Source organism: Plodia interpunctella, chromosome 15, assembly GCF_027563975.2.
Source record: "Plodia interpunctella isolate USDA-ARS_2022_Savannah chromosome 15, ilPloInte3.2, whole genome shotgun sequence".
Lineage (NCBI taxonomy): Eukaryota > Metazoa > Arthropoda > Insecta > Lepidoptera > Pyralidae > Plodia > Plodia interpunctella.
The window spans coordinates 3,355,574-3,367,675 of record NC_071308.1 but is presented as its reverse complement, the minus strand read 5'-3'; the positions used below and the strand labels follow the sequence as shown (position 1 = coordinate 3,367,675).

Sequence of the window (12,102 nt, the reverse complement as noted above, 5' to 3'; positions counted from 1 at the left end):
GATATTCAATAGTGAATTTATAAAGAATTTGAAACACATATTTCAAAAACCTTCAACGATTTTCTATTCGAGAAAGGAATAAGCGGCTAATTTGTTTAATCTTATCCTTTAGATCTTTTACCTATGTACATGATACAAAATAAATAAATTAGGCACATAATTCGTGGAATCATCACCATTATGAAAGTTAATTAAAATCTCTAAAGTGAATACTAAATACGAATACGAAGTAAATACTTCATTATATTTTGGAAACTCATTTGGTTTATAGTTTTAAATAATCTACTAATATCAAAAAAACATATATTCCTCAAACCCTACTCGTATCATAATTGAACCCTAAACTGTATGTTTTGAGCAGATTACGCAATGAATGTAGTATTTCTTGCACTTATTATAGTATGGGCCTAGGAGCAGCCCATCTGTGCTTGCCAGTCGATGTGCCTTTTTGCCAAATTCTTAGACACCGGCTTCGTCTTCTCTATGGCTGTCAATATGTCTGCCAAGTCCAGTCTATCTTTGCGGGTTACGCCGCTATCTGAAAATTATTCCGTTTTTGAAAACCTGTAGGGCAGGCATCGCGCTAATAACTTTAGCTGGATTGCAATTTAACACCTCAATCGTACATACATTTTTTACCGTTTCGGTTACATGTTTATCTGTGGAACTAGTTTTGACAATGTTAACGTTGGTTTATGGATCCCATTTTGATCCAAGAATCTGTCAGGTTCAGCTACGATCCAGCTGAAGTTATGCAAAAGAAATTTTAAATAAAATGTCTTCTATACTCATTTTCTAAACAGTACTAAGTAGTAATAGCATATCAGTTCTTTTTTTTATTATTTTTAAAAGAACGAACAGCTGCGTTTACAAATTTAATCGGAAAGCCAAAAAATTTAGCTAAATAGGTATTTTTATACAGGAAAAATTACTTAACAAAGGATACACAATTGAAACGTATTTCAGATCACGTGTCAATTCAACCGGACAATCAGTTAATCTTATCTACTCCCGCAAATAAATAATAATACAATTAGGTATAATTAGGTAGTGTATATATGGATACTACGGGTATATCTATAGCTTGGTTATGTAGGTACTGTACTGTCTGTAGCGCAATTTTTTACTAAAAACAAGTACCTGTTGCATTTGTTACTGTCTTAGAATGCACTTAGAGAAAGTTAAAGGCTCTTTTTCTCTCTTATCTGAGCGTTTTCCCACAAGTGTTGGAGCCGTTTACCCACTTTTCCTTCTCTATTTCGCACGGGCTACCACATCCTTAGCACACACAGAGAGCGAATATAAATACTACTAAGTACTATATTTAGAACAAATCTTACTTTTCCTATTCATATTAGGCAGCAGTTTCCTAACCGTAGTCATGAGGGCTTCCTTGCAGACCAGCTTGACTTCGCTGCCGGAATAACCCTCTGTCTTAGTCGCCAGCTCGTTGAAGTCCACCTTTGGGTAGACTTCTATGTTCTTGGAATTGAGGAAGGCCTGGAAGAGCTCTGTGCGAGTCTTGAAGTCTGGAAGTGGAATGTATATGCGCTTTTCCAGTCTACGCAACATGGCTGGGTCCAACTCCCTGGAAATATTAATGAGGACCATCTAAGTTCCCGAACTATACTGTTCAACACAAAACTCCTGTAAGCGTGTCGATAAGCTTATATGGTATAGGTACGCTAGCTGTACCATGATTTTAATTGAATTTAGCGAGAAATAATGAACTTGAAGTCTATTAGAAAATACTCGTAAATCCTACAAAAACTGTCAAGGCAACTGATCAGAAAGCGGAAAGTTGATTTAGTGTTTTCCAGATGTTTCGCCTCATTATTTATTAGGCAAATGACGTGGCTGTGTACACATTATAATGTGAACTACCTGCGCCCCGGGGCTTCGCTCCCGTAGAAATTTTGGGGGCTATTTTTGAAACCTGGTTATATTGTATCAATTAAATGTTCTCGCTCAGTCACACACATCCAAACTTTCGCATATAAGTATATATAGGATGAGCTACCATGGCATGTTAGAGTTGGCAAGCAGAAACACCACGCCCTCCCGTTCACTGATGCCGTCCAATTCGGTAAGGAGTTGGGCCTTCATTCTCCTCGACGCTTCATGTTCTCCCGGCGTCGACCGGTCAGAGGCTATCGTCTCCACCTCGTCTATGAAGATGATAGATGGCGCATAGTAGGATGCCATTTCAAAGAGTACCTTAAAAGGAATGAGAAAGATATTTAATACTTAATTTTTATTTGAAGAAATATTCAAGAACCCACCAATATTTTTTATGCACGTACCTACCTACTATAAAATACAGAAAAATATGTTGTACAAAATAACAGTCAAGATAAAGAAATTTGCTTCGATTATCCAAACAAATCAATTACAATAATATACCTACAGGAAAATATCGTCTAAAACCACCATCACGATAACCAAATTTACCTTGATTATCTTCTCAGATTCGCCCCTCCACTTGTTGATAATGGTGCTACAGGATATGTTGAAGAAAGTGCAGGAGCTCTCGCTGGCTACTGCCTTGGCCAGCATGGTCTTGCCCGTCCCTGGCGGACCGTGGAGGAGCACACCTCTCCACGGCTCCAGGAGACCCGTGAATACCTCCGGATACCTGGAATGTCGTGACATAAATAGAGCAATGCAAATGCACTAATGTTATGGATCTGATAAATAGCTAATTACAAATTTTATATTTATTAAAATAGCCAAAGTATATGATTGACATGCCACAGATATTTAAAGAGTCTGTGGCGACATCTACCACGCCACATGCACAACGGCGCAGATGTAAAAAGCCGACCAAACGCAACGAATAACAAGCCACACAAGTGATCCAGGACACTACGGACAGATGGCACGACGGTAGACTTACTATGGACAGCTAACAAGCCTAGACCGCGCAGACAGTGCGTTTTCGATTGGAAGCATAAATACAACCTCCGACATGACACCGTCGGAGCCGTGCGGTTCCCCAGGCGCAACACCTAGCCTGGCGGAAAGATCTTCCCTTTGTGGCGGTCGAGCATAATCACCTAGCTCCCGCTACAAGTCGTACAGCTTGTAGAAACTAAGATTTATTTTTAACTTCCTATATAAGTACCTACCGGACGGATAAATATTATAATGTGGTTATAATTACCTAATACTACTCACCTTACAGGATAAATAACGGATTCCATGAGCAAGTTTTTCGCCGAAGACAAGCCCTTTATGTCTTCCCAGGCCACCCCTGATGGCCTTATAATGTCCTGGTACAACATTTCTACGAGCTGCTTCTTTTCGGCTGGCATGTTGGCTTGGAAACCAGAGAGCGACTTCCTCTCGATTGCTGGTATTGCTGTCTGAGGTCTTTCGTCCTGCAAATTAATGTATGTAAACTCCCTGTGTTTTCTTTAAACAATCTTACAATGTCTTTTTCATTACTTTAAAGTAAAATAAATGATGAAAGACGTGTTTTTTTAAATTTACTTTCGTTGTTAATAAATGTTTTATTATATAAATTGTATGGATTTGAAAAAAAAAAAGATTTATTTTCAAAAAAATTCAACTATAATCACTGTGAAGATTAGGTATTCATAGGACTCGTAAGTAAAAATGATTTTAAACAAATCGATATTTAGGTACACACAAAGGACGACACAGGATATATATGATCTACACAAGGTACACCAAGGTGGCAACGTATACGTGGCACTTTATATAATTATGTTCCTAACAACCTGAAAAATAAAAAAGACTACCTCGAAAATTCGAGTGACGGTGAAAGTAGACGGCAGATCCTCGTCTTTCTGGGGCTCCTCATGAGCTCGCTCGGGCTTCGCCCTGCGCGTGGTAGGGCGCGGCGGCTTCGGTGGCTCCAGCGCCACCTTGCGACAGAACTGTGGCTGCTTGTTGAAGCGGATCAGGTAGTAGCTACAATAGTCCTGACGACCGAACGAACGAAGTTAAAATAAATTTATTTATTTCTACAAAATATACACTTTATACTCTCTAGATCGATGGAACCCTGTCTTTACCATCCAATCGATAGTTTTGATAGTTTTACCCATATATAAAAGAAATATGTTTTACCGTTTGCCACATGTTATAAAGACATAGACAGTCTTTCATGTATACACTATTAAAAAAACAAATAGGTTAGCAAATTTAATAAAGATATGAAAATTCAGAGTTTATTTTTTTCATTTGGGAAACAAACAATTGATATAGAAAAAGCAATAAAATGTAAGTAACATAAATATTACAAAAACCAAGTTTTCTCTTATAACCCCTCCCGATACGAAGGTTGCCGGTCAGAATACTCATAATACTCGTATGGCATTTATAGCACAATGGGTGTCAATATCCGATAGGAAATTAATGCCATTCCAGTTTTCGGCCTACATTCAACACTGGTATGAGAATTTGTTCACGACTCCTTAAGACAACACTTTTACAATACCAATTTCATTTGAATTGAAAACAAATTTCTAATTTTGAATTACCTTACCTATTACCTAGCTGCATTACTAAACTTTGTCATATTGAAAATATAAAATAATAGATCAGCAATATTGTTTACTGATGCGATTCGGAACTTGGAATGGAGCCACGACTGTATGACAATCGCCTATAGGTATTATGTAATATCTAGGTACGTACTATTTTTTTCTCCGCTATATGTTTTCGCAATTTGTTAGTGCTCTGCGAAACATTTCCATCACAGAAATCGGAATTCATAACATACTTAAGGGCATTGTCACCGTAAATTAGGCTAGATGAGGAATAACTACCGTTATATATTCCATCACATAATTTGGGAATTTATTGATAAATATTGGATGATGGAAGCAATTTAATGTCTAGTTATTAAATCAAATTTTTTGAATAGGTACTTCCTAATATTCGATTAGATTCCAAAATTAAAGAAACTACTGACTCGCATCGGAAAGTACACGAGCGAAACCACAGGGAATATTTTTAAAATGAGTTGAAATAAAAGTCGCAACGATCGATAAAGTGTTGAGAGCGACACAGCAATTACGAAACTAAAGCGTAGATTCCGTATTTCAGAGAAAAGGCTTTGATTGAGTCGTAAATGCTGATTATTGTCATTGATTTTCGTGTTGTCTTGTCCTTACGGTATTAAGATCCCCATAACATATAAAGACATTCAATTAATTAATTTATTATAGCCCAAATCATTTAGTCATTCGTGTTTGTAAGCTGAAACATATGTTTCTGACTTCATCAGGCATGTCATTGTCTCCTTTTAAGCATTCGAAAGACCAACAACTATAGGTACTCGACTGAATTTACCCCTTGCTGATAATACCACAAACAAAGCTAATGGTACCTACCTAGTACGAATACGGGTACGGGTACGGATTCAATGAATGTTAGCGGGGCAGTTTTAAACGGAGAGCGAACGGGGACCTTACTGTACGTAAAGTACGCTTTCTATTGAAACATTGCAACACACTAAATCGTCTAGTACTGTCAACAGCACATCAAGTTACCCTGCATGAACATCTACAGCGCAGTAATAGCGGCGAGTTTGCAATAAATTTGGGTAGGTTCATATGCTGTTGATTGTACTATGGTATGGCGGTATTCAAACGTTTTGTACTTCTGTGTCTTTTATACTGTCGCTCTTAGTCTTTCACACCAAAACGCTTGAAATCATGAGTCACCGAAAAGTCACGAGTGCCACCTCAACTCACCTGCAGTATGATGTCCAGGTCGATGTTGTCACAGACCTCGTACTCGCCAGTGAGGTTGGCCTCATTCACGAAGGTCTCCGACGTGTGGAAGAAACCTTCCTGCTTCAGGAACCCCAGCACTAGGTACTTTAATATCCGTTTCCGGGCTCGGAACAAGGCTTCTTTCTACAACAAACCAAACGGCAAAATTGTTGTGTTCCGGTTTTAAGGGTAAGAGCGGAAGTGTAATTATACAAAATACAATGGGAAAAACCCCTAGATCGGCAACACTTGCGTCACACCCCTGGTGCTGCAGGCTTCCATATGTGCGGTGACCACTTCCCATCAGGTGGGTCGCATTTGTTTACTTATTGGAATAAAAACAGTAAAGTGGGTGGCTTTTTATTATGTATGTTCTACATCGTTCATTTCCAATAATCATACTACATTAATGCGTCTAGGAAAAGTAGTTGATAAACTTTTGTGTTAACAATCATCAATTTTACGAATGCAATCATATGTAAAGTTGATGATCGATGTTTACTGTTCACAACTTTGTGCAATTTCACTTTCAACCCGTGTTACCCGTTATTAGAAAGACAAACACGTTACTTTTTAAGCCTGTCTCCATGTAAAGCCTTTTTTAACTTTAGAAAGTCAAATATCACTTGGATAATATTCCCCTCTCTGTCAAGGACATATTCTACGTGGAACGGCCTAAAATATGCTTGCGCTATCATGAAATCTTTAATTTAAATCCCGAGTGTGAACTTTGTGGCCCTACTCCCTCCTTCCCTTCAGGGGTTTAATCCAAGCTTACATAAATTTTGCATAGAAATCATCTAGCTTACTTCTGAATTACATATACAAAAATATCCAAAAATATCCAAGCGTTTAATTTACTTGCTTTATAGACCAGCCTTTTTCATCTTTGAGAGTGAAAAATTAAAAAGTTCAGAAGTTATTTTATTTTAAATTATTCTCCTTTTCCGAAACATAATAATACTTACCTATAAACGATTCCATCTTATCAAGTTACGTGAGTTAGTGCACCGTACCTGAGCGCTACACTAATGTAAAAATATGCTGTGACAATTCGTAGACTTATTGCTACGGTTGCTACTACGAAACTTGCATGTCTACGAGCTACGTTGTTACGCTACGATGATGGAGCTTAGAGCATCGCGTAGAGTGCTACGCGATACATACGATGTCTAGCGAGACGAGAAAACTCAAAACATTTTCTGAAATTTTTATCAACGAATTGTCTGAATAATTAGGTACATTTAAAGTATTTACTTACTTGTCGTCAACGATTGCTGGAGAAAAGAAATGTTTTTTTTTTTTTACTTATTTTTTACTTGCAACTTTGTTTTTAGTTGTGCCTTTAGGCGAGTAGGTAGGTAGGTATTACAACTATCACTCTACTAGGTCTCTCTTTCATCTGAGCGTTTTACCGGTGGTTTCCTCAGCCGCCATGCCGGAGCTTACCTAGTCCACTTTTCTGCTTTTTCTCCTCCTTCCTCCTCCATACGATCGTTGGCATCTTTAGTCATTATCAGACTATTTTATCATGCAAGTCATCCTTAATATCAAGCCAGCAGTTCTTGCGTTGACTTGACCTCCTCAAGACTTGACCTTGTCAAGACACTCGGAACTAGACGGGAATGGCATATGGCCCAGTAATAGTATTTTAATAAATTTTACCATGACAAGAAGCATATAGTTGTACTTATAGAAGGAATGAACTGTGCTTTATGTATGTGTGAGAAAAGTAGAGTGTTTAATATTTCATTTAAATTGTCCACTATTAAATAATCACTCGGGAATAGAAATAACAAACGTGTTCCGTGCGTGACCGTGCTTTATTGCGGTCCAGGGAGAACTGCCTGACCGATTTAGTTCATGTTACAATTTGCTTACACCTACTTACGTTATAGGTACATGTATGTATGTATGTATCCTTAAAAAACTTATAAGTATAAGTTATTTAAGGAGATATAATCATTAGACCATTCGCTAAATTCATGTAGTTCTTCTGTGTACCCTAAAACAGAGCTTCCTCATGAATCTAACCTATTGTCATCAAAATTTTTTATATACATTGTACATGAAATATTTTGTTTTGTACATCTGGGGGCACGGGAGTGCCCCCGCCAAGACGAGCCAAGCAAAGTACATTTTACACGAAAGCACCTTCATAAAGTGTATGAATTATTAAGATTTCAAACGAACACGATAAGAAACCAATCTACCTGCCTGCATATCAAAATGCCTTTAAATAATTTCCTCCTTATCATGCAATCGCCACGATTTAGAATCAATTGATTATGTTGTCCGACATTGATAAAAGTATGTTATTGAGCGATATCTTTCTTCGGGCACATACCTATCTTTGAAAACATGTCGTTACTGATACAAACGAATTTGGTTAATAAATTTAATAGCTTAAACACTTACAGTTTCAATTTTTCTCATTTGACTCAAGGGTCTCGCTCCAGCCATTTTTCAAGACTTGAAATTATAAATTCTCCGACGCGTATTATTGACAAAATAAATTACAACTGACATTATTACATCAATTTGTTACTAGGGGTAGCTTTATAACGTACGGTTGCTACGCGACGCGATGCGATGAGTGAACAAATCAAGAACAATTACGTGGGGTGGCTAGGAAAATATATGTCCTTAATCCACTTTCACACATGGGTACTTATGTTAGTAGTATTTTTATTATCTTAAATAAATTAAACATATTATTAAGAACTAGGTCCCAATTTTTGATAAGAACTTTGTATATAATTAAATACCTACAGTCACGTTTTCAAAATTGGCGATAAACTTTATCCTATTTTATCAAATCACTACTAATGGTGATCAAATTGATATAAATACCATGGATTTAATAAGTGATATGATAAATACATAGCGTGCGCAAGACTATAGTTGGCGGTTTTTGAAGAATAAATTAGAAAGAAGATGAAGTGGTTAATAGTTAAAATCATAAGGAAAACGAATATAAAAAATCAACAAAGATTTATTTTTCGTGCAGCTCTGTGCGCAGCTATTGATTTTTGATAAACAAAAACTCTAATATAAATACATAAATATTTATACATAGATGTAGTCACAGCCATCATTATAATACTCGAAATAATAAAGATAAGGTTAATCTCTTCATCAAAATTAACGAATTATATTGTTCTTGTCCTTCAAATATATGTTATCAGAGCAAAATTAATTTGACAACACTGAGTAGGAGTACAAGTCCGGTCACGTGCAGGGTGGTGGCAGCGTTGCAGCCAGGCGCGTGGGGGCCGGGCCCGATGCAGCCGACGTAGGCCATAACGTGCGGGATCTGGCTCTGCTCGTACAGCCCCGCGAACAGGCGGTAGTGCGGCCCGCGCGCGAACACTGCCACGTCATCCCCGCCGTGAGTCTCGTCTTCTAGTGGGAACTCGACATGCGCACGCCATCTGTTCTCACCTGAAAAATTGTGTAATGTATGCATGGACTGAAAACAAATTGCAAAAAGCCTATTCAAAATTCAAATCTTTATTCAGAAATTAGACCTTCACAGGCACTTTTTCTCGTCAATTTTTATATTTATAGTTATTTCTCACAAGCTACAAACTACTACGATTATTACGCCTACGATTTTTGAGAGAGTAGTACTCTTTACTAAGAGTTAACTTATCCGAATGTAATTCAACTACACTATGTATGGAAGCTATAACAGGTGAATATTACAAATCACCTACCCTAAACGACATCTTAAATATCAAATATACGGAAATCTTAGCAATACTATGAGAAATCTACTTAATTAAGGGTGAGTTGTACCGTAAACTTTGACGTCGATTTTAACGTGCGACCCGCTTATGTTTAGATAAAATAGCGTACCTTGTGTTGTTCTGCGCCTAACACACCAATTACGTAATTTTATTACGTAATTAGTCTCATACTTGTAAATTTTATATTTCTGCTGATAATTTGTGAATTAATAAATGAAAAATAAAACAGTAGTAAATAAAGTGAAACTTACCAAAATTTCCGTCTTGCCTGATGTCATCACGAATACCATTGACTTGCGTGCGTGCGCCTGGACCATTTGTATATGAGATGGTCATGTAGGGCATTCCATCGGTATCCTTTTCATCAGACAAACCATAAATAGGACTTCCACGGGCGGTGTACCCATTGTAAGCCATCACATGAGCATGGTCAGCAGTTACAACAATCAGAGTATCATCTTCGGGCAGAATCCCGGCAGCTTTTTCTACAGCTTTTTCAAATTGAAGTGTTTCATCAAGAGCTATATGTACATAGTTGTCGTGATGAGCATGATCTATGCGACCACCTTCTACAAACAAAAAGAATCCTTTCTCGTTACGACTGAGCATTTTGATTGCAATTTCTGTCATCTCTTCTAGAGTAGGCTCTGTGGTTGCATTTGCTTCCAAATGATACTGCATATGGCTATTCTCGAAGAGACCTAACAAATATTCAGGTGGAGAGTCAAAATGGTTCATCAGTTGATCTCTATTCCACACATAATCGTGCGATAAATCGCGATCAGATTTATCCTGTTGCCACTGTTCAATCAGGTTTTGGCCATCAGTCCTAAAGCCTTGACCTCCTTCGTCATCGAATGTTGTATTTGGTAGGAATTCACGTCTACCACCTCCCAGGATAACCTAAATATGAACCAAAAATAACAAACCGTTATTTAATAAAAATATAGACTACATTCTGACAGTGTTCCTTTGCTACTTTCGCATAACTTTTACATACTGAAAAATTTAAAATAGACTTGGGGAAGACCTTTTCCCAGTAGTGGGATGGAATACTTTAAAAAAAATACTAACATACTGGAAGATTATTCATAAAGAGTTGGTTATTCTAAAGTACCTTGAATCGTTTGCCAGGGTCCGAGTTTATGAGTTGCTGTGCTATGTCAGCGCATCTTTCGGGGTCTTGTGAGTCTAACAATATTTCAGCATCATTCTCCCAATTTCGATTAGCTACCTTTGCATAGGCCCCAGAAGGAGACGCGTGCGTGATACGCGTAGTCGTCACAATACCTGGTTTGGGAACAAATAGTTGCATGAAAGAAATTTAGTATACCTTCAACTGCTGTCCAGGATTCATCTGTATGAGTTGTCTAGCAATGTCAACACATCTTTCTGGATCATTAGAATCTGAGATTATTTCAGCATCATTCTCCCAATGTCTGTCAGCACTTTTAGCATAAACCCCTGAAGGAGATGCATGCGTCACTCTCGTAGTTGTCACTATACCTAGTTTATATATATTATTATATTGACATCGTTCATTGTAATAACATTTTCAGATATAACATTTTTAAACTTATAGGCATAATATTATTATTTGAAATAATTATTCTACCTCAAGCTACAATAGTTCACATGTTACGTGTCTACGTTTTCTGTTATTATCGTTTGTATTGGATAGATAATTTAATTACACAAAGAAAATATAAATGCAGTGTCTATAAGTACTTTGTGGGAATGTTTACATACCAACATCTTTCCCAGCTGCCAGGGCCCATTCAGCAATGGACTCCACTCTGTTGGTTTCAAGCAGCGAGGCCTCACAGTTACGTCTACTGACGGCTGCTGTCACTCCTGTGGTGCCGTAGTTGTTCTTCACACCACACAGGTAGGCGGTCGCCGTGCACGCAGAGTCAGCAATTTGTTGGTTTACGCAGTACGTCTGAATAATGACAATAAATTATAAGTGTATCTTATATGACCATATAATAAGTAGACGATTTTCACTATCATACTCACGTTGAAAAAGTATCATGTTTATTTTTATATTACTTGTATCGAATCAGCCCAAATTGTGGAAATTTGTAGATTTTATCACATAGGTATTCATAATATAATTATATATATAAACATTCATATTTATATATTTATTAACATTCCAATTGATACTACTTATGATGAAATTATTTACTGTAGATTAGAAATACTGAATTTATACACAGTAAACATAAGTACCTTAGCTAGACCGAGACCAGGGAAGCTTTCAAAGAACAGTTCCTCTTCTTCTCCAGTTCTATCTAATTTTTGTCCCTTCAGGGCGCGCGCTGCAGCCAGGGTAGGTATGGACATGCCGTCTCCCAGGAACATGATGAGGTTGCGCGCCACATTCTGGTCGGGGTCGCGTTTGCTGCGCTTCTCTATGGCCGCCCTGGCTTCATTGTACCAGTAGTCAGCTGTGAATTCGGCAGCATTGATAGGCGGTAGGTTTCGGAGTTTGGAATGAGTTGGCGCCTCAGGATGGCGCGCCGCGACCGCCGCCAGCAGCGAGAGAAGCAGGACCTTCGACCGCATACCTGGAATATGTAGACTTGCCCACGGTTGTT

The 12,102-nt window shown here is 37.8% G+C and overlaps 2 protein-coding genes across 4 annotated transcripts; both read right to left on the bottom strand.

The window, feature by feature from the left end:
* Positions 1-286: 286 nt before the first annotated feature.
* On the bottom strand, positions 287-8,593 carry LOC128676200 (katanin p60 ATPase-containing subunit A-like 2). 2 transcript variants are annotated; one of them, XM_053756205.2, is made up of 8 exons: positions 8,166-8,593; positions 5,727-5,891; positions 3,765-3,947; positions 3,178-3,380; positions 2,452-2,635; positions 2,021-2,217; positions 1,341-1,588; positions 287-538 (listed from the first exon to the last, which is right to left on the bottom strand). In XM_053756205.2, exons 1-8 carry the CDS (start codon positions 8,208-8,210, stop codon positions 408-410), a joined length of 1,356 nt encoding a protein of 451 aa, XP_053612180.1. In that variant the 5' UTR covers positions 8,211-8,593; the 3' UTR covers positions 287-407. The 2 variants fall into 2 exon arrangements, with proteins under 2 accessions (XP_053612180.1, XP_053612181.1); XM_053756206.2 differs by having other exon boundaries at positions 1,375-1,588.
* Positions 8,594-8,726: 133 nt separating this feature from the next.
* On the bottom strand, positions 8,727-12,091 carry LOC128676198 (membrane-bound alkaline phosphatase-like). 2 transcript variants are annotated; one of them, XM_053756203.1, is made up of 5 exons: positions 11,735-12,091; positions 11,249-11,441; positions 10,833-11,005; positions 9,751-10,402; positions 8,727-9,191 (listed from the first exon to the last, which is right to left on the bottom strand). In XM_053756203.1, exons 1-5 carry the CDS (start codon positions 12,068-12,070, stop codon positions 8,932-8,934), a joined length of 1,614 nt encoding a protein of 537 aa, XP_053612178.1. In that variant the 5' UTR covers positions 12,071-12,091; the 3' UTR covers positions 8,727-8,931. The 2 variants fall into 2 exon arrangements, with proteins under 2 accessions (XP_053612178.1, XP_053612177.1); XM_053756202.1 differs by lacking the exon at positions 10,833-11,005 and adding an exon at positions 10,617-10,789.
* Positions 12,092-12,102: the final 11 nt, after the last annotated feature.

Excerpts from the sequence above, each read along its gene's own strand:
- LOC128676200 (XM_053756205.2), bottom strand. The coding sequence starts at position 8,210 with ATGGCTGGAGCGAGACCCTTGAGTCAAATGAGAAAAATTGAAACT. Across the intron at positions 2,636-3,177 it reads TCCGTTATTTATCCTGTAAG|GTATCCGGAGGTATTCACGG; the intron begins GTGAGTAGTATT and ends ACGACATTCCAG. Across the intron at positions 2,218-2,451 it reads AATCTGAGAAGATAATCAAG|GTACTCTTTGAAATGGCATC; the intron begins GTAAATTTGGTT and ends ATTCCTTTTAAG.
- LOC128676198 (XM_053756203.1), bottom strand. The coding sequence starts at position 12,070 with ATGCGGTCGAAGGTCCTGCTTCTCTCGCTGCTGGCGGCGGTCGCGGCG. Across the intron at positions 11,442-11,734 it reads CTGGTCTCGGTCTAGCTAAG|ACGTACTGCGTAAACCAACA; the intron begins GTACTTATGTTT and ends GTCATTATTCAG. Across the intron at positions 11,006-11,248 it reads GGCAGCTGGGAAAGATGTTG|GTATAGTGACAACTACGAGA; the intron begins GTATGTAAACAT and ends TATATAAACTAG.